This window comes from Phycodurus eques, chromosome 8 (genome assembly GCF_024500275.1).
Source record: "Phycodurus eques isolate BA_2022a chromosome 8, UOR_Pequ_1.1, whole genome shotgun sequence".
Classification (NCBI taxonomy): Eukaryota; Metazoa; Chordata; class Actinopteri; order Syngnathiformes; family Syngnathidae; genus Phycodurus; species Phycodurus eques.
In genome coordinates, this window is record NC_084532.1 from 824,448 (window position 1) to 845,464 (window position 21,017).

A 21,017-nucleotide genomic window follows, 5' to 3' on the forward strand; every position below is an offset into this window, starting at 1 on the left:
CTCCGAGTGACTGCTGTCGAAGTGTCCTTGATCAAGACACTGAAGCCTAAATTGCCTCCGGTTCGGCATCGCAAATGAGAAACTGTTCTCAATCGCCTCACCTGATCAAACAAAGGAAAAACGTCTGCGCAATTAATACAGTACACGGTAAGATGAACATATGTTGGGCAACACCCCCCCCCCCACCCCAATTTCGACAGAGATTTTTGCAAGCCCAATTTTACACTCGGTATATCCCGTACACGTACAAGTGTTGCCGTGTGTGTTGCGCAACGAGATTATTCGAGGCCGGAGAGATGAAACGGCACGTGCAGTGCGGCAGTTAAAGAAAGAAGCTCATAAATATGCCATTTTTAAGAGGAAAATGTCTTCCTATTGTAATAATCTAGAAATAAAACCCAAAGCGCAGCTTGAGGTTTTTCTCTGAGGAACAATTGAAGTTGCAAATCTAACTCTAATGGGTCTTGCAAGGGCTCCAAGATCGCGTTGCTCTCGAAACCATACCACCTATAATCATACTTACTTCCTCTATTTTGTTCCTATAGTTCCTATTTGTTCCAATTTATTGAACTGTATGCGTGCAGTCGTATATTTTGTTAGGCTTATTTGAATCTTTGGGTGAAGAATGATTGAAAACCAATAACACCTTCACTCATTGCATCTCACCTACAATTGGACTTACGGAATTGTAGACTGTGTAATGTATTGCTTGAAATGCATTTTATTAATTAATATACATGTTGTTTTTCTGTTACAAATAAACGATATGACACAAAATCAAGAGGATCTACTGGGAAATACAATAGCCTCTCCTGTATCTTGACTACTTACATGAAAATCAAAATTAGTTGAAAACATTTGGTTGTCATTGGTATAATATGGATAGAACAATGATATAATAAAAACAAATCTAGCCAGAACCATGGATGTCACAAACCCCATGTTGAACATGGAGTCTTGATCGATTTAAAGAAGTAAAGAAAAAAAAATAATATTGACTTGGGTGTGCGAGTTTGTCCACCGCAGCCAAAGTGGACAAAGGGTATTCCACGTATTGTTTGAGTCTCATTTTTGTGCGTCTCTGATAACAGAACAAAACAAATAGGGGGAGGGGGGTGGGGGGAAGCCTCTGTATCAGTCACAATAACAAAACTACACAGATATTTGATTACAACATCTGGTCTTGATGTTTCCGTATAAAAAAAAAATGGTTTTCAAGACAAAGTCTTGGAGTGAAACATTTTTGTATCACTTGGTGTCCTACATTTTGCATCTCAAGGCAAAATGTGATCACACCTAATTTCTAAAAGAAAATGAAAACAAACAAAAAAAAACAAACAAACTCATGATCCAGGTTATGTCGGCTGTAGCTCATTCCAAAGATGATGTTTTCTCTGTGGGGGTCGAGTGGTTTTGAGGGTCCTCTAATCTATATGGCTGTACGTCACCTTTCAGTTGACTGTGGGCACTTGGTTCAAGCTGTACTCCTTAGCTTTAAGCCGCAGGTTGGCAATGCTGTTAGCCATGTTCATTCCCTGGGATGTGTTAGTGTTGGAGCAAGTTGGTGGGTAGGTGGCCATGGCACTGAGAGAAAAAAGGGAGATGGAACAAAAGGTTTAGCCAAATGTTACCACCAGCTACAAATTTCAGAAAAGTAACACAAACTGTATCAGAAAAATCCTGAACCAATATTTTTACTTCACATGACTTAAAGACAAAAAAAATAAAAAAAAAAACCCTTAGATCCTAATCCCTACAGACAGTTTGAGGGCAATGTAGTAAAAACATGTTTCTTTGCCGAAATTACAAGGATCAGGAAAGGCTTCTTTTGTGGTGGCATTTTGACTTCATGCAGAGCAATATTTTACTATGAGCCATTTTCACATAATTTCATCATTAACATGACCCACAGAATTTCATTTATTCATTCATTTTCCGAACCGCTTATCCTCACTAGGGTTGCGGGTGTGCTGGAGCCTACCCAGCTGACTCTGGCCGAGAGGCGGGGTGCGCCCACAACTGGTAGCCAGCCAATCGCAGGGCACCTACAAACAAACAATCATTCGCACTCACATTCACACCTACAGGGACAACCCCAATTCCAATGAAGTTGGGACGTTGTGTTAAACATAAATAAAAACAGAATACAATGATTTGCAAATCATTTTCAACCTATATTTAATTGAATACACTACAAAGAAAATATATTTAATGTTCAAACTGATAAACTTGATTGTTTTTGAGCAAATAATCATGAACATTGAATTTTATGGCTGCAACACGTTCCAAAAAAGCCGAGACAGGGTCATGTTTACCACTGTGTTACATCACCTTTTCTTTGAGCAACATTCAATAACCGTTTGGGAACTGAGGACACTAATTGTTGAAGCTTTGTAGGTGGAATCCCTTCCCATTCTTGCTTGATGTACAGCTTCAGCTGTTCAACAGTCCGGGGTCTATCGTATTTTACGCTTCATAATGCGCCACACATTTTCAATGGGAGACAGGTCTGGACTGCAGGCAGGCCAGTCTCGTACCCACACTCTTTTACTACGAAGCCATGCTGTTGTAACACGTGCAGAATTTGGTTTGGCATTTTCTTGCTGAAATAAGTAGGGGCGTCCATGAAAAAGACGTTGCTTGGATGGCAGCATATCTTTCTCCAAAACCTGTATGTACCATTCGGCATCAATGGTGCCTTCACAGATGTGTAAGTTACCCATGCCATTGGCACTAACACAGCCCCACACCATCACAGATGCTGGCTTTTGAATTTTGCGTCCATAACCGTCCGGATGGTTCTTTTCCTCTTTGGCCCGGAGGACACGACGTCCACAATTTCCAAAAACAAACAGAACACTTTTCCACTTTTCATCAGTCCATCTTGGATGAGCTCGGGCCCAGATAAGACGGCGGCGTTTCTGCGTGTTGTAGATAAATGGCTTTTGCTTTGCATAGTAGAGTTTCAAATTGCACTTACGGATGTTGCGCCGAACTTTATTTACTGACATTGATTTTCTGAAGTGTTCCTGAGCCCATGCGGTGATATCCTTTAGACATTGATGTCGTTTTTTGATGCAGTGCCGCTTGAGGGATCGAAGGTCACAGGCATTCAATGTTGGACTTCGGCCTTGCCGCTTACATGCAGTGATTTCTCCAGATTCTCTGAACCTTTTGATGATATTATGGACCGTAGATGATGAAATCCCTAAATTCCTTGCAATTGTACGTTGAGGAATATTGTCCTTAAACTGTTCGACTATTTTCTCGCGCACTTGTTCAAAAAGAGGTGAACCTCAACCCATCTTTGCTTGTGAATGACTGAGAAATTCAGGGAAGCTCCTTTTATACCCAATCATGGCACCCACCCGTTCCCAATGAGCCTGTTCACCTGTGGGATGTTCCAAACAGGTGTTTGATGCGCATTCCTCAACTTTCTCAGTCTTTTTTGCCACCTGTCCCAGCTTTGTTGGAACGTGTTGCAAATTATTTGCTAAAAACAATAAAGTTGATCAGTTTGAACATTAAATATCTTGTCTTTGTAGTGTATTCAATTCAATATAGGTTGAACATGATTTGCAAATCATTGTATTCTGTTTTTATTTATGTTTAACACAACGTCCCAAGTTCATTGGAATTGGGGTTGTAATTCAGAGTCTTCAATTAACCTACCATGCATGTTTTTGGGATGTGGGAGGAAACCGGAGAACCCGGAGAAAAGGTCAAAATTGTTTCTAAATGAAACTGTCTGAACGATTGCATGTCTTTACCATTATTACTCTTGTATGAAGACAGGAGCATAATGGGTTGAATGAGCAGATAGGATCATTTACGCACTTGTGTCCGCAGAGTTTGAAGAGCAATACAGCAATACATGTAAATATACATTTTGCGCAGACAATGTAATCTGAAGGAGGTTACCGACTCTAAGGTAGTGGTATGGGAGAGTGTGGCTAGACAGGATAGGATGGTGGTATGTAAAATGACTCTGGTAGTGGGGAGGAAGATTAAGAAGACAAAGCCAGAGCTAAGAAGAAGTGGGACACAGAGGAGGAGAGGCGAAAGGAATACATTGAGATGCGACACAGGGCAAAGGTAGAGGTGGCAAAGGCCAAACAAGAGGCATATGATGACATGTATGGCAGGTTGGACACTAAAGAAGGAGAAAAGGATCTATACAGGTTGGCCAGACAGAGGGATAGAGATGGGAAGGATGTGCAGCAAGTTAGGGTGATTAAGGATAGAGATGGAAATGTGTTGACTGGTGCCAGTAGTGTGCTGTACAGATGGAAAGAGCACTTTGAGGAGTTGATGCATTAGGAAAATGAGAGAGGAGGGAGAGTAGAAGAGGCAAGTGTGGTGGACCAGGAAGTGGCAATGATTAGTAAGGGGGAAGTTAGAAAGGCATTAAAGAGGATGACAAATGGAAAGGCAGTTGGTCCTGATGACATTCCTGTGGAGGTATGGAAGCATCTCGGAGAGGTGGCTGTGGAGTTTTTGACAAGCTTGTTCAACAGAATTCTAGCGGGTGAGAAGATGCCTGAGGAATGGAGGAAAAGTGTGCTGGTGCCCATTTTTACGAACAAGGGTGATGTGAAGAGCTGTGGAAACTATAGAGGAATAAAGTTGATGAGCCACACAATGAAGTTATGGGAAAGAGTAGTGGAGGCTAGACTCAGGACAGAAGTGAGTATTTGCGAGCAACAGTGTGGTTTCATGCCTAGAAAGTGTACTACAGATGCATTATTTGCCTTGAGGATGTTGATGGTACATAGAAGGTCAGAAGGAGCTACATTGTGTCTTTGTAGATCGAGAGAAAGCCTATGACAGAGTACCCAGAGAGGAACTGTGGTACTGCATGCGGAAGTCTGGAGTGGCAGAGAAGTATGTTAGAATAATACAGGACATGTACGAGGGCGGCAGAACAGCGGTGAGGTGTGCTGTAGGTGTGACAGACGAATTTAAGGTGGAGGTGGGACTGCATCAGGGATCAGCCCTGAGACCCCTTCCTGTTTGCAGTAGTGATGGATAGGTGGAGAGTTAGAAAGATGGAGGCATGCACTGGCAAGGAGAGGATTGAAGATTAGCCGAAGTAAAACAGAATATATGTGCATGAATGAGAGGGGTGATGGGGGAAGAGTGAGGCTACAGGGAGAAGAGATAGCAAGGGTGGAGGACTTGAAATACTTGTGGTCATCAGTCCAGGGCAATCGTGAGTGTGGTAAGGAAGCGAAGAAACGGGTCCAAGTAGGTTGGAACGGGTGGAGGAAGGTGTCAGGTGTGTTATGTGACAGAAGAGTCTCTGCTAGGATGGAGGTCAAAGTTTATAAGATGGTGAGGCCAGCCGTGATGTACGGACTAGAGACAGTGGCACTGAAGAGACAACAGGGAGCAGAGCTGGAGGTGGCGGAAATGAAGATGTTGAGGTTCGCTCTCGGAGTGACCAGGTTGGATAAAATTAGAAATGAGCTCATCAGAGGGACAGCCAAGGTTCGATGTTTTGGAGACAAAGTTAGAGAGAGCAGACTTCGATGGTTTGGACACGTCCAGAGGAGAAATAGTGAGTATATTGGAAGAAGGATGATGAGGATGGAGCTGCCAGGCAAGAGAGCTAGAGGAAGACCAAAGAGAAGGTTGATGGATGTCGTGAGGGAAGACATGAGGGCAGTTGGTGTTCGAGAGGAGGATGCAGGAGATAGCCTTACATGGAAAAGGATGACGCGCTGTGGCGACCCCTATTGGGGCGAGCCGAAAGGAAAATAATAATAATAATAATAATAATAATAATTATTATTATTATAAGTCGTTATAGATCCAATTATATGAAAAAGACCCATATCTGGCTGTAGTTTGACTTTCTATGTTTCGTTTTTCGTTTGAATATATCTCTCACAGTCAAAACTATTCAATATGTGGCATTTTTGTGTCAGTTCATGCCAGGATCACTTGTGCGTGTCACAATTTCCAAAAAAAAAAAAAAAAAAAAAACAACCGGCAACATCAAACACAAATTCATGAGCAAGCACTTTTTATTTAGGACAGCACGAGACAAAAACTTGAGTAAAGTCAAGGCATATTCTCTGAGAGCAACATTTTCTGTGGCACTCACAAATACTCGGTTAACAATAGTAAATGGAATACATTAATCTTGCTGCCCTGCTTCCAGCCAAAAGCTTGATGTGTTGGCGTCATAGCACAGGGTTTGACATTTGATTCCAACTTTCACGATCACTGTAAATCATGACCGTGCATCCATTTTCTGTACCGCTTTATCCTCACTAGGGCCGCGGGCTAAATCATGACCAATGTAACATAATCTGTGTAGTCTTTGCACTCATTCAACATTTATTATCTGGTGTATCATGGTGTAGCAGAGTGGTCTTAGAGGTCAACAGTGGATTTAATACAGTTTATTTTCACATTATCGCCTCATCAGAAGGGTCACATGATCTGGCCCCTTTGGACTCAGTGGGAGTGATGGGAGACGGTGAGTTGAAGGATGTTGTCACAATGTTGGTAGGCATAGAAAAAAAAGGAAATGACCGATATACCTGTATTGTACTGTAGATGCAATATAGAAAATCAATATATAAGACTGCTATGTACAGCTGTTACTCAACAAAACATTGTGAAGTAAATAAATCCTATGAAGCATATTATTATATATTCAATCTTATGTGAATCTGTGTATCACATAATATTGAATATATATATAGAAAGTTAGTTGTTTTAGCTTTGCCCTCAGTTTAGAAGGAGTAAAAAAAAAAAAAAAAAATTCAACTTTTTCTGCTTAATACATGAACTTAACGGAGTATATTCAGCTACCAACATTGTTTCTTCATGTTTCAACTGATTGCACGTTTACATGATTTTGATTTTGATACAGAAAAAAAAAAACAACTACAGTCGTCCCAATCTATTGATAATTGATGAAACCGTCTTTGTTGAGGGGGGGGGGGGGAAGTAATCAATCGGAGACCAACCTGTACGGAGCAGTGCTACCCCAGGAAAGATAATCATTTGGGCGTGGTGCTGGGCGTGGGACAATTGGCTGCTCCACTGCCGTAACCTCTCCTGAGTAGGATTTCAGGAGCGAAGCGTTCTTGCTGGCCAGCATAGCACGCTCATTCCGACGGAATTTAGCTCGCCTATTTTGAAACCAAACCTGCAATGATAAAAATGTTACTGTATTTTAAAAATCCACCACACAAAGAGAACATCTACATTTACATTGAGACATGGAAAATACACAAATACCGACAATCACGTGTAATTTGAGCATTTTTGAGCAAAAGAGCAATTATCCTTTAGTGTGGATACATCATTTTTTTTCCTCCCCGATTTGGTTGGAAAATGGTCATAAATGTTCGATGTTGAATATTTACGAAACTTTAAGTGTGTGGTCAACACCAAGTTCGGCTGAGCCACAGACTACGGTAATGATGTGAAAAGGAACAAAATCCAGTGAAGTAGTTTGAGTTGCAATGTTGAGTGTTTGTTGACATTCTTCCCTGGTTATTTACTACAGTAAAAATGACCTCGATAAGAGTTTGCAACCGTAATGCAGTAACTGCATAAGCAAACCGTTAGCCGAGCCTCTTCTATTTCTTCTTCTACCTGTATCCTTTACTCTTTGTACAGTGGAACCTCAGTTGACAAACTCCCCAGTTAAAGCAAAGCAAATTTATTTATATAGCGCATTTCATCCACCCGGTAACTCATTGTGCTTTACATGATTAGAAGCATTTAAAAACAAAAGGAAAAAAACAGCTTATAAACATTTACAACAAGCGTTTATAAGCTGTTTATAAACATGGTTTCAGCTGCTGAACTGTTTTCTCATCAACTGTATCAAATTCTGACATGGTAATAGAGTTTTTCCTAAGTGGCTTCAGATGTAGTATGATTTTATCATTTTGCTGATTTGTGCTAATATTTAACCTGATGGATTGTTTTTTTCTCACTAAAATAACAAGCGAATTCATTGCATTGATCTGCTGTTAGGAGTTCTGGAGCTCTCTCTATTACCATGACAGAAATTATCCAAAGGTTCATCAACATCAATGTTAAAGTCTATCACAAAATAGTTGGAGTCAGTACAAATAACTGACAGCAGTTCTGAAAAATCCTCCATACGTTTTCTATTGTATCTTGGAGGCCTATAAATGATTAAAACAATCCCAGCATAATTTCTTGACACTGAAATAATGACTTAATAATGGCGGCACGGTGGACGACTGGTTAGAGCGTCTGCCACACAGTTCTGAGGTCCGGGGTTCAATCCCTGACCCGCCTGTGTGGACTTTGCATGCTCTCCCCGTGCCTGCGTGGTTTTTCTCCGGGCACTCCGGTTTCCTCCCACATCCCAAAAACATGCGTGGTTAGGGTTAATTGAGGAGTCTAAATTGCCCGTAGGTGTGAATGTGAGTGCGAATGGTTGTTTGTTTACATGTGCCCTGCGATTGACTGGCAACCGGTTCAGGGTTGTACCCCGCCTCCTGCCCGATGATCGCTGGGATTGGCTCCCGCACTCCCGCGACCCTTGTGAGGATAGGCGGCTCAGAAAATGGATGGATGGATGGATGACTTAAAAATAACAGCAATACCATCTCCTTTTTCCCCTATTCGACACTTGTTCATAAAATAAAAATTTGCTGGTGTTGCCACATTTAAAATGGTATTACAGCTACTTTCTGTGAACCACATTTCAATTTTTTTTTTCAATTTTACAGGTTGTAATGATGCCATTAATGAAACGAGCTAGTCTCGCAGAGATAACTGTAGACAATGGTTTGATAGATTCACATCTTATGCTCACTAATGTTGTAGTTCTACTTTTTTTGTGCAATATTTCTTTGCCCAACTTTCTGTCCCTTGTAATTAAAGGGATCAAAAATGCCTGATCTCCACAGGGATCTGGCCTTTTCAGGAAAAGATTCTGCAGATATCAGTCAGATTCGCAGATAAGGTTCTTCGTGGGCGGAGGAGGGGCCCTTCGCATCTTACTGGACGGTGGTTTCAGGCAAGGGGGGATGGGAGGAAGATCTTGGCATGGTGCGCGTTGGATTCCAATATTGACAATCACCTTCAACCTATCCGTCACACCTAGCAGAGAATTTAGGCTAGTTGAGGGTGCGTTTTGCGTTGGGCTTTGCTCCAATGGGGCAGAGAGCGGTGTGGGAGATTCAATGTGCTGGCTCATCTCATTTGTCATTTGCTCCTCCGATTGTTTGGATGACCCTGATGAATCCGTCTGCGCCTTGTGTTGCCTTATCTCTTGTTCCGAAATTGTAAATGAAACTCAGGGATAGTGCCGTGCACACTTCTTTGAGCCACTTATTTAATTGACTGAGCCTAGAGAAGCATTAATCTCCAAATTGTCCAAGTGTGAGAGGTTCACTCATAAAAACCTCAAGCATCCAAACATTGCACTTTTGTTAGGATCATCAATGAAATCTCGCTTCAGTACCTCTGATTGCTGCTTGAGAACATCCAGGGCCCCTGTGTGTGTAATGACATATTTCACAGTTGGGTGCTGATTCGTGATCTCCAGGATATTTTTTTTTTTTTTTTTTTTAGAGATATCTGACACTATGTCATTGGTAAAACACAGTACTTGGTGTTACTTCTCACTGCAAAAAGTTTCACATCCTTGACAGCTCCATCACCAACTATTAATGTTTGGGGTGCGATTTGTTTCTTGTATGATTCAGTTGTTTCATACTATTCAGGGGCGGTGGGGGATGAGCATGAATGGCTGAAATATATTTGTAAGTCTGATGTCAATGTCTTGCATTTACTCATGTCCTTTTTTCTTGCCCTTCGCTGTGGCGACCGTCCACGGCCGCTCACTCTGGGTTGAAACAGCCCGCAACGCAGGCCAGCCGGATTCCTCTGTATTCTGCTGGTGTTGTGTCCTCCCTTTTAGATGTTGTCCCATATCTTTGGGCTTTGCTCCCAATAAATTCCAGGGAGACCTGCTGGATGGTCCATTACCGTTTCCACAGTCCACATCCGTCCTCTTTGTTGAGATAAGTGGCTGCCTGTTAGCACACTTCTGCTCACCATTTTGAGACATCGGTAGAGTGGTTGCGTTCCCCGAATGTCCATTTACATCCACGTACACTTCAAGATGGTGGATTTTTGTTTCCAGGATTGACATCCTCTGCAACAGTCCTGTGATAGTCCTCAGTAGAAAAGGGAGGCATCTTGAGTGCTGGTCTTGTCGCTAATAGCAGGCTTGTGCTAATTAGCAGGCCACGCTCACATAATGGTGAGAGGGTACCCGAAAATATTGGAATATAGCAACAACGGACTGTATCTACAAAAAAAAAAAAAAAAAAAAAAAAAAGGTACCGTCCCACAGGTTTAAAAATATCCAGGAGTCGCTGCTTCTAATTTTTTTCCGAAGAAAAACAAGCTTATCAGCCAAGAAAATATTGAAACAGAAGCGAAGCAAGTTGAGCGAGCAAAAAAGCGTCTGCACTGTGCGAGAGTGAGAGAGGTAGTAAAAAACAATTTTATTCACAAACAATTGAAATAAATATTGCCTCGGTTCACACACTAATTTCGGTTCACAAACAGTCTTGGCATGGAACGTTCGGTTGTGCTATTTATCTTGCCACGTAATCATCATTGTCACGCATTGCAGGTATCTTTTTTTATTTGTATTTATTATTTTTATTTTATATTTTTTACTCTAAATAAGCCCTCAGTATGGCTCAGCTAGTGATAATTCGGAAGCCCTACTATATTAGTGTTGAAATAAATCCATCAATCCATTCATTCATTTTCCAAACCGCTTCTCCTCAGTAGGGTCGCGGGCGTGCTGGAGCCTATCCCGGCTATCTTCGGTCGAGAGGCGGGGTACACCCTGAACTGGTCGCCAGCCAATCGCAGGGCACATCGAAACAAACAACCATTCGCACTCCCAGTCACACAAACGGGAAATTTATAGTCTTCTGTAGTCTACAGTACTCGAGCGGCTCCAATTACCGGAGACAAATTCCTTGTGTGTTTTATGGACATACTTGGCAAATAAAGATGATTCCGATTCTGATTCAATTAACCTACCGTGCATGTTTTGGGGGATTTGGGAGGAAACCGGAGTACGCGGAGAAAACCCACGCAAGCACGGGGAGAACAGGCAAACTCCATCACGGGTGAGGCCGGATTTGAACCCGGGTCTTCAGAACTGCGCGGCAGATGTGCTAACCAGTCAGTTCACCGTGCCGCCGTGTTGAAATAAAGAAGGCGATAATAGCTAAACATGAGAATGTTGTCAATGTTAAATGTAAATGTCCCAACACAGTTTGGCTTGACGAATTCTACAATCTGTTGTGGAGCTCATACAGTATATATTGACGCTACTCTGCTTGGAGGAGAGAAGGAGCTAACGCTGGAGGTGGCCAGCTAGCTAGCTGGCTAAAGAAGGAGGCAGCAGAGAGCGGGGAAAGCGTGCCCGGGTAGGGTTCCAGCTTCAGTCACGGTGTTGCAATCCATTGTTGTTGGTATGGATAAACGAAAAATAGCTCACGGGTAACAGTGTTAGCGAGGTTCTAATAGTGCATGTGAAATGGTTAAGACATTGCACAGTGATTTGCCCGTTATTTCTTCACAAAGTGTGTTTTCACTTATTTCTCTGTTGTACCATATTTATTTTGACCTACACTTAGATAAATTCAAGGTAACCATAACTTTGTTCTGCAGCTGGAATAGATGAATTCTAACTCTAATCATTTCCACGGGAAACATGGGTTCAGTTGGTTTGCACCATTAGTTTGCAAATGTCGTCTCAGAAAAAAAAGACGTTTGTGAATAAAGGTTTCACGATATTTTCCAGCAGTTTCAACACACTTTAAGAGCAATCAGCACATACTTGCCACCTTTTCTGCGTCACGTCACATTGAAAAAAAATAAATACATAAAAATAGGTTCCAATGTTAAAAATTGGTATGCGAGTATCACACTTCAGCCAGACAGCGGTCACTGGTGGTACACAACCATACAATATAATTGATTATTCCAGTGTGCAAGGAAAACGGCGTTCAGAAAAAAATGTACAATCGTGTCAGAAGGATTGATGACTTCAATTATTTTATAAACTAATAACCATTTTTTTTTTTTTATAATAAATGGCTGCAACACATACATCATAAATAGTTTGTGAATTTTACTCAAACGCCGTATGAGCCATTTCATGCCACATGACAACGACAACGAGAGTCTCACTACACATTCCGCGTGTCCGGTTTTTGGTGCGTACGGAGTTGAACTAACTACCCCTTTACTGAATACAAATCAAACCGTTTCGAAAACAAAACGGTAGGGAAAAAAAAAACAATCCTCTTCATTCGATGATCGACTTGGACTCAGAGATATTTTGGAGTATGTACACACCTTCTGCACACGAACAGATTTGAACGTGTGATTTGTAAGCCATCTCTTACGAGGCCCTCCTAACTTTCTAAACACATGATGAGAAGACTCTTGGGCAGCTAATGTTGTTGCTCACTGTGAAATCATATCCATTATTAGATGCTGGTGCTCACAGGGGCTCACTGCATGCTGATGCATAACCTCAGGAATGAGCTCAAAGACGATATTATCAAAGGATTTCTCCATGACGATCTGCTCCACATTAATCACAGATGTGCTCCTTTTAGCTCCAACCTTACAATATCCTCTTTTTCTTCTGGAAGAAGAGGAATTTTGCTCGTTTTGAAGGGTAGGAAACAAGCACACGGGGGTTTTTCAATATGTTCGAGTATTGAATCAGATGAGAATGAATCATAAATAATTGCCAACCTACAGCCTTTTTTTTTTCCCAATTGCAACTTTTAAAAAGATTATTTTTTTCCAATGTTTAATGGCATTTACGTGGACAAGAAGGCACGACAACTAAGTATAATAAGAATACTTAGAATAGAATACTAAGAACACTAAAATAATAAGAAATCATTTAGAACGACTTCCATTGTTCTTGCTACAATCTGCACCAACATTTCAAATCGTCAAATAATAAATGATAACGTACCAACAAAGAGGAGTTTGACACACCTCCTCCGGAGCACGAGGCCACGACAGTAGGTTGTGTATATTGTTGATGCGAAAGATCATCACGTTTGAAGTCCAAATCGTCCAAAGCGAGCACACCTCCAAATGCTCGAGCCTCTCGAATCTAACAATTGCGGCGTTCTGAGTAGATGTTCTTGTCGATGCTTGACAAATTGGTACCAGAAGTCCAAGGTTTCTGTCATAGTTTCATTTTGTCCCAATGGTCGTGTCGCTAGCAAGCGGCCGTTAACGGCGGCGTCGCTCGAGGTGTAAAGAAAGCCCAAGTATGCTGCTCGGGCATCAGGGGATAATAATGATTCGTTTGTAAACTCCACGACTCTTATGCCCTTGGGATGAACACTAGTGACGAGACTCATTCCCGGTCGACAAAATCAATTGGAGGTCCAACAACGGCACATATTAATTAACGGCATGCATGCGCTACATTTGAATGGATTCTGTTACTACTATGTTTGTTGTCACCCCTTCAAATACTTCACTACTCGTCACATCCAGTATTTCTAACACTCCTTTGCCAAGTCGCAGCGTCGCGACAATCTTTTCCGTAGGGCGTTCAGGCAGATTGTCAGCAAATACGCTGGAGATTTATGTTTGCATTGTGCAGAAAACCTCTTATCAGCTCCTTAGAACCGACTCATACAAAGTGCAAACATACTCAAGGGTTCTTAGGGCAATCAGCCTGTTAGTATAAACTAAGAACTAACAGATGAAGTGTGATACGAGGTGCCCTGCTGTTTGTCTTGTTTCTATGCCTGCAAGACCTTCCAGTTCCTAGTCAGAGTCCTCAGTATCACAGATTTAGAATCTCACGGTTGAGAAGTGAGATAAATATTTATGGCATTATGTCATTATTTTGTCTCGAGATTTTAGGAGCCGTGGGGATTCCTCAAAAAGCTTTTGTAAGTGGTCCAAACAAGTACAGTTTCCCAGCTGTTGCCATGGAATAGTAGTTGAGTAGTTTTAGTCCACAGAGAACTCTTCCGCATGACTTTTCAATTTTATGGCTACACTTTTGTTTCAGAGAAGCTCCTGCAGGAAATCCCTCTCTAAAAGCCTGTTTAAAAAAAATAATAATAATAATAATCTTTTTCCTATATTTCGATCAATAACAGCAACAACACGCCCCACTGACTTACGTTTGAAAATACATTTCTCCGATAATGTATATTTGAATGACTGATAGTTGCTGTCATTGAAAAGCTCATCATTGTTTCGAAGAAACCAAATATGCTAAGGTCAGGCTTTCCAAACTTTTAATGCCAACATATGTCTTTACCGTTAGGTGTCCAAAATGAGGTTTCATGATTTTTGGATCCTATCGGATAAGATGCCTTTCCAATGACAAGTAACACAAATGGATCTATTTGTGTTTTTTTGTCTTTTTTGTCGTCCTTTTTCACTCAAGCTGTCTTTTCCCGTCACGCCACACGAGAGGGCCTCATTATTTTGTCGCCATACAGCGACCTGGGAGTGGAAGTGCCAGGATGAGGCAGCCATTTTGTGTTCACACAAAGGGCGCACAGCAACAATAAACGATGAACGAATATGTACGGATTTGGTCAACGTGTTGGAACGGTCTTTCCCGTAATTGCGATTGCGTAACGCCAAGAATGTCACGAGTCGGTCGGATCATTTATGCACTCGTATCCGCGGGCAACACGCGCATTTCGCAGCGAACAGGATTTTTATGCAACTGTTAATGTCTTTATATATAATAATAATAATAATAATACATCGCACTTCTATGGATGGTAAAACTGGACCGGTCGCGGTCCCTCTCCTTACCTGCACTCTGGCCTCAGTAAGGTTAACCCGGCGGGCCAAGTCTTCTCGAACGAAAGCGTCAGGGTAGTGCGTCCTTTCGAACACTCGCTCGAGCGCCTGGAGCTGGCTGCTGTTAAAGGTGGTTCTATTCCTGCGCTGCTTCCTCTTCTTCTTTTCCTCTGTGTTCATCTGCTCGTCTATGCGAAAAGAAAGCGAAGGAGTTACGCGTGTGTTAGTGTGTCGCTGTTCGGGTGCCAAATGGACACAAAAAAAAAAAAAAAAAAAAGCCAAGAGAAACGTGATCGGAAAACATTTTGTTTCCACTATACAGCGCTGTGGAGAAAAGACAACTTTAAATGGGATATACAGTGTGCGTGTACTAACTGCTAAGCACGCGCCCAATTTGGTTCTGAACATTGAAGCTACGTTTATTATTTATTTGTACCGCATGGCTCAAGTGGTTGTATGTCCCATTAAATGTGGTTACGGGTGGGGATGATCATCGTTCGTTTCATGGAATGGGAATGTCGGACTTAGAAACTGGAATAAAAGTCAACTAATAACGCTGGCCGACAAGCATATTATTATTTTTTTTTTTTTTTTGCTGATTTAAGAACTATGGCCGCGTTTTTGTTTACATGTGCGGGTATTTTCGCTTTTGAGGTTCCAACAAACAGAGGTTCATGCCCTCAATTCTGATGAGGATGACGATGACATAACAATTTACAGGGACTTCCTTTTTTTTTTTTTATTTTTTTATTTTTCAAATGTTCTTCTATTCAATTTAGAGTAAGCGAAGTTTGAACGATTTGATGAATAAACTGTTAATGATGATTTGAATTTATTCTAATTATTAAGGCCACACTAGGTAGCAAGTCGAATATTGATTTTCTGCGCAGTGATTCCCAACTAGGCAGTTACAGTTCACAGTTCTGAGAACCCCGGGTTCAAATCCGGCCTCGCCTGCGTGGAATTTGCGTGTTCTCCCCGCTTCCTCCCACATCCCCAAAACACGCATTCATCGGAGACTCCAAATTGCCCCGTCGGTGTGAACGTGAGTGCCGATGGTTGTTTGTTTCTATGCGCCCCGCGATCGGCTGGAGACCAGTTCGGGGCGCACCCCTGCCTCTCGCCCAGCGTCGGCCCGGGATCGGCTCCAGCGTGCCCGCCGCACCCTCGTGAGGCGAAGCGGTACGGAAAACGGATGGACGGATGCTTGTCGGGAGATTTTTGTCATGTAAAATTGGTTGCCTTGGCTCAAGAAAGGTTGCGGTTTCTACCTCCAAAGAAATTGTTCTTTGCTTTTAATAACTACAAGTAAAATCCAAATCAGTCACATTAGACATGGAGTACTTCTGAAAACCAATAAATATCTCAAGTGTGTCGATAGAGTAATTATGTGATTAATTACGTATCAAATGAACACGTCTCATACAGTGTATATTGACGCTACTCTTTATTTTTTATTTTTTTCTCATCATCGCTACGACATGAAGCGTACCTATTAGACGATTGAAATGCCGGTCTGCTTCTCTGACTTGGCGTATCGAAAAACCTGACACTTTTCAGACTCAATAACTTCAACCGATAAAATAAAAGCTTCAAGAATCGTCAAAACATCGACGAACTGTGGCAAAGTCTCCTTTGTTCTCCACCAATTCAAACACAACATTTGTGTAATTTATATGCTAATAAATTGGTTTAGGATTAAAACAAACAAAAAACAAAAAAAGATATTGCAGACTGTTTTTAAAACCTATTTCCATTTTTACAACTTAATTCTTGCAAGACGCTCATTGAAATGTTATTCCATTAAACTGCACTGATCAATCTACCTAAATAAATAAGCACAGGGAAACAAAAAATATATATATATGCAATTTGGATTATACATATCACCACCATGTTGCACCATAAGGTACTTTTTTTACTTTGGGATTTCTACAGCCTGTGTAATGTGATCGTAACCGTCACGCAAGAAGATTTTAAAAGCAGCCCAAATTTTAACCACTCCGCAGCCTCCAATCCAATTTGTAACATAATGAATCATTTCGTTAATCGTTCATCATTGGCATTTTCCTGCTTTTATGAGAATGGCTAAATCCAATTTGGATTTTATCATCTGGCACGTGTTGATTGTTATTACTCTCAGATGAAGACGAATGCGCTGCAGGTCTCTATGTAAATTTCAAAAGTGAACAAATAACAAATAATTGGTCGAGAAAGTACATCGGCGCATTCTTCCCTTCTGCCGCACAAACAATCTGCTGTCAGACTGTCAAGGAGCCGACGCCGAAGCGTGTCAACGCCGAGCCTGTTTATTTGCGCGTCACCATCTTATTTTACAAGCGATTACTTCCACCTGCAGTCGCGGTCTACTTTTTAAAACTAAAATACAAATGATCGGATGATGAAAATCACATTTTTGAAAAGTGCCTGTGTATACCCGTACCGTAGCTTACAAAAAAAAAAAAAAAAAAAAAACACACGCACATCTTGGCCGCCCACATCCACAATACACTGTTGAAAACAACGTCATAGTTTGGCCTAAAACTTTCAAATATAAATGATTGACATTTATGGCAGAGACGTTAGTGAGCACAGTTCCAAAACAATTTGCTGTATTGCTTTTCCGTGTAAGTTGGGGTTCAATATAATAAGGGACAACACTTGAGTAAACCTTTATTTCTTTGTTTCCCCACAAAATCCGGGAAAAAAATGACTTTCCCAAAAGCGAAACAACGAGTCGCATTGCCCAATTTGAAACGTTATCGAAGTTCGTAGCCTGGAAATGATTTTTTTTTTTCCTTCGAAAACATCATTTTACAATGACGAAATAATATGCATTATTGGATATATATTATGTCAAAATTCCATTTTCTTTATTGCGGTGCTTTTCTGAAATGTAATTTGCCCGCCCGAGTATGTCAACGTTTTGTGCAAAACTATATATGGGGCGCCGCGTAAGGGTTCTAGGAGCAGTTTGAAAACGCTTGGAGGAGCGTTCATCCACTACTTGCATGGCATCTAAATCATCCATCACCCCCCCCCCCCCCCAAAAAAAAAAAAAAGTCGACGTCTGTGGGATTCAGAACATTACAGAAAGAAAGTGAAATGTTCAGAGTGGTTGGCAGTGATTGGCATGTCTGCAGGTCATATTAGATTCAATGACAAGTTGAGAAGTTTAAAAACTTGTTGACCTCTAACCCTTCATTAAAAACAAACAGCCGCCCCTCACGCAAGTAAGTGAGAGGAGGTCAATTACCAAAATGATTTTTGTCGGCATTGTCACGTAAATGCTCTCGGTCAGAAGTCCAATCCGACCAACGCTTTCGCAATTTTTGCAAAATGTATTCCTGAATTCCGTACATATTCCAGACGCTGCGTGGCAAAGCTATAATCATCATCATAATAGTCATCATCATCATATAGATCGCAGAGATTTGGTAAATTAGCTGCTGACATAGATATTGAACGTGTTGATATTAAGGCATGCAAAAAAATAAAAAAAATGCAAAGTGTGTTTAATAATTGAATGATAACAGCATGTCACGTGGCTAATAGCGTGAAAGCTTAGAAACGCTTTGCCGCAAATCTTATGAGCAGCTCTCCCTCTGGCAATAATAATAATCATTTGACAAACTCAAATGAAAATAAATAGAGAGTTTTGCGCTGATTGCATATTGACTACAATGATGATGAAGAATAAATGAATGGTTCAGACAATAAATTAACCAAAGCGGTTTTAAAATGTTTTTAACACATTGGGAAATATTTTCAATTGGGAGGGAAATGTTCGGCATGAAATAAACTACAGATGAATCGTTCCTCAACTCCCATGCAACAAAAGTGGAATTCGACAGCTTTTGCTTTGTCATTTTTTTTTTTGTGGGGGGGGGGGGGGGGGGGATGTTTACTGGGCAACTGATTCATTCCACCTGCTGTTTTAAGTCCCAATGTGATCCGATGACGTGTTGTTATATGGTTCCGTAATTGTCCGAGCGAAGACACGTGCGTTAATCATGACAAACCATTAGCGTCCGATAGTCTGAGAAGTGTTTGACGGAGCGAAAATAGCCGTGAATGAACGATGTGTGACCTGGCCACTTCCACTCGCATTTATCTCTCAGGCGCTCCTCTGATTTTGAGCCTTTAAACATAACAATAACACTCATTAAAGCCTATAACGGTCATGTCAACTCGCTCAAAAGGCCTCTTAGAGGAAAGGAGGGAGTGTTTATTTCCCCTGCCTTGGTGCGAGCGTTTTTTGGTTTTCGGAGTTACTCGGCCATCCCTCGCAGGGAATATTTGAAAATACGACTTGACCGTTGAGCACTCAATAGATGGGGCGATATTATTCTATAGTCTAAATAGGCCCACCAATGACGGGAAAAGACAAATTCGAGATATTTTTAGTGTACCAAAACGCGGACAATAAGAATGTGTGAAATCGCCTTTGTGTCATTAGTGTACACTAAAAAAAAAAAAAAAAAAAAAAAAAAAAAAAAAAGTACTTCATCATGTACGGCGGTTGCACGATATTCAAACGTGGTAAACTGATATCGTTTCACCCCCCCCTCTTCTCCTCAAAAAAATTATAGAATCATATACGTTAGTTTACCACATTTGAATCAAGCGCAAATGAGATCCAGGAACTTTTTTCCCCGTGCACCGAAAAGAATCCGAAAACGTTGCTGATGTACATTGGCTGCACATGATTCAAATGCGCTAAACAGTTTGACATTATACGCTGCAGACGAACTGGTGAGGTCGTGGGGGGGGGGGGTAAAGGTTTATTAGCTCACGTTTAGTCCACCATACTTCACTGGCATCAAAGCTAGAACGGAGAATTAATGAGCGAGTGAGGGCGAGGCCGTCAGAGATGACGAACTGCGCGTTCTTCCTAACTTTGTGCGGCTCTGCAAGCGCAATTATAGTCATGAAATAAGAACAATAGATGACTTTGGCTGTGAGGCTTTGCACAAGCTAATCTCCTAAAGCAGACTTACTGTCCTGTTGGTTCGTGTCACTTCCGCTGGTCAGTCCCGGGGACTCCAGCGTACTTCTACCGGCTTCCCCGACGCTGTCATCTGCCTGGTTGCCGACCATTTCCCCAGCTTCTTCCAGATCCAACAGGTGACTAACCGAGAAGTTCTTTTTGGCTTGCAAGTTGTCCAGGTTAGACGTGATGGGATTCTCCAGGCGGTTTGATATTGTGGCTTGCCTATCCATTACATGCGCATAACTAGAGGTCATGACGTAAAAAGGGAAATGTAAAATCGAGAGATCCGGAAGCTAAAAACAAGACAAATAGATCCTTGCTTGAAGAGCGTCTGTCTTAGTTGTCAAAGACAAAGTCTGCTGTTGTGTTGGGAGAGGAGAGTTAATTTGTTCATATCCAAAGTCGCCACAGAGGGCTCAAACAAATGTCAGCAAAAGCTTTCTTCTGGTTTGTCTGCCGCAATCAAACCCCTTTGGCGTATCCATGCAGCGGCGATCGACGCTTGGGGAACGAGAGCAATTTTAGTTCATCGGGCAACCCCGAAAGCAACTTTCAAAAGCGGCGAAAGAGAGAAAGGATCTTCATTCGCTTCACTTTGGCTGAAGCACGTGAGCATGGGAAGGGCTGCTGCCTGATGACGACCAGATGCTCAAAGCGCAGTGTGTCCTCTCAAAGTTTGCTCAACTTCAGTAATGCGAGGAAAGGAAGGACCCCCCTTCCCCCCCCCCCACCCTCCACCCTCTCTCTCTCTCTCTCTCTCTCTCTCTGGAACTCCAGTAACTCTCAGCACTCACAGGAGCCCCATAATTACGTGGCATTGCCTGTGTCTGACTTTTAACAGGCCCCTTCAATAAGTCACCTCCCCCTTTGGAACAAACCTAACCATCAGTACCATCAACACTCTTGGCCTTATTGCCTCGAGGCCTGGCAAAGCTCACAGCCTAATGAGGGTGAAGGCAACATGTAAATGCTCAGAACACGGCACAATCACAAAGACGAGCTACGGTAAAGTCCCCTATTTTTACAGTAACTTCGGATTGTCTGTATGCAAGCTTGCATCTGACGCTTGAAACCTCAAATATGTGGAAATGTGCAATGGAATGTCACTCAAAGGCATAACTCCTCCATCGCCGGGTAATCACCCATAGTCTGACTCACATAACAATAACGGCGC

At 41.8% G+C, this 21,017-nt stretch overlaps 1 protein-coding gene across 1 annotated transcript; it reads right to left on the reverse strand.

The window, feature by feature from the left end:
- Positions 1 to 705: 705 nt before the first annotated feature.
- prrx1b (paired related homeobox 1b) lies at positions 706 to 20,581 on the reverse strand. The gene is made up of 4 exons (XM_061683364.1): positions 19,851 to 20,581; positions 14,863 to 15,038; positions 6,984 to 7,165; positions 706 to 1,584 (listed from the first exon to the last, which is right to left on the reverse strand). Exons 1-4 carry the CDS (start codon positions 20,095 to 20,097, stop codon positions 1,452 to 1,454), a joined length of 738 nt encoding a protein of 245 aa, XP_061539348.1. The 5' UTR covers positions 20,098 to 20,581; the 3' UTR covers positions 706 to 1,451.
- Between the last annotated feature and the right edge of the window lie 436 nt (positions 20,582 to 21,017).

Bases quoted from the DNA above. Each gene is read 5' to 3' on its own strand.
- prrx1b (XM_061683364.1), bottom strand. From the start codon at position 20,097: ATGACCTCTAGTTATGCGCATGTAATGGATAGGCAAGCCACAATATCA. The intron at 7,166-14,862 runs GTAAGGAGAGGG...TTATCATTGCAG, and splicing joins TTACTGAGGCCAGAGTGCAG to GTTTGGTTTCAAAATAGGCG. The intron at 1,585-6,983 runs GTTGGTCTCCGA...TTTTTCTCTCAG, and splicing joins GGTAGCACTGCTCCGTACAG to TGCCATGGCCACCTACCCAC.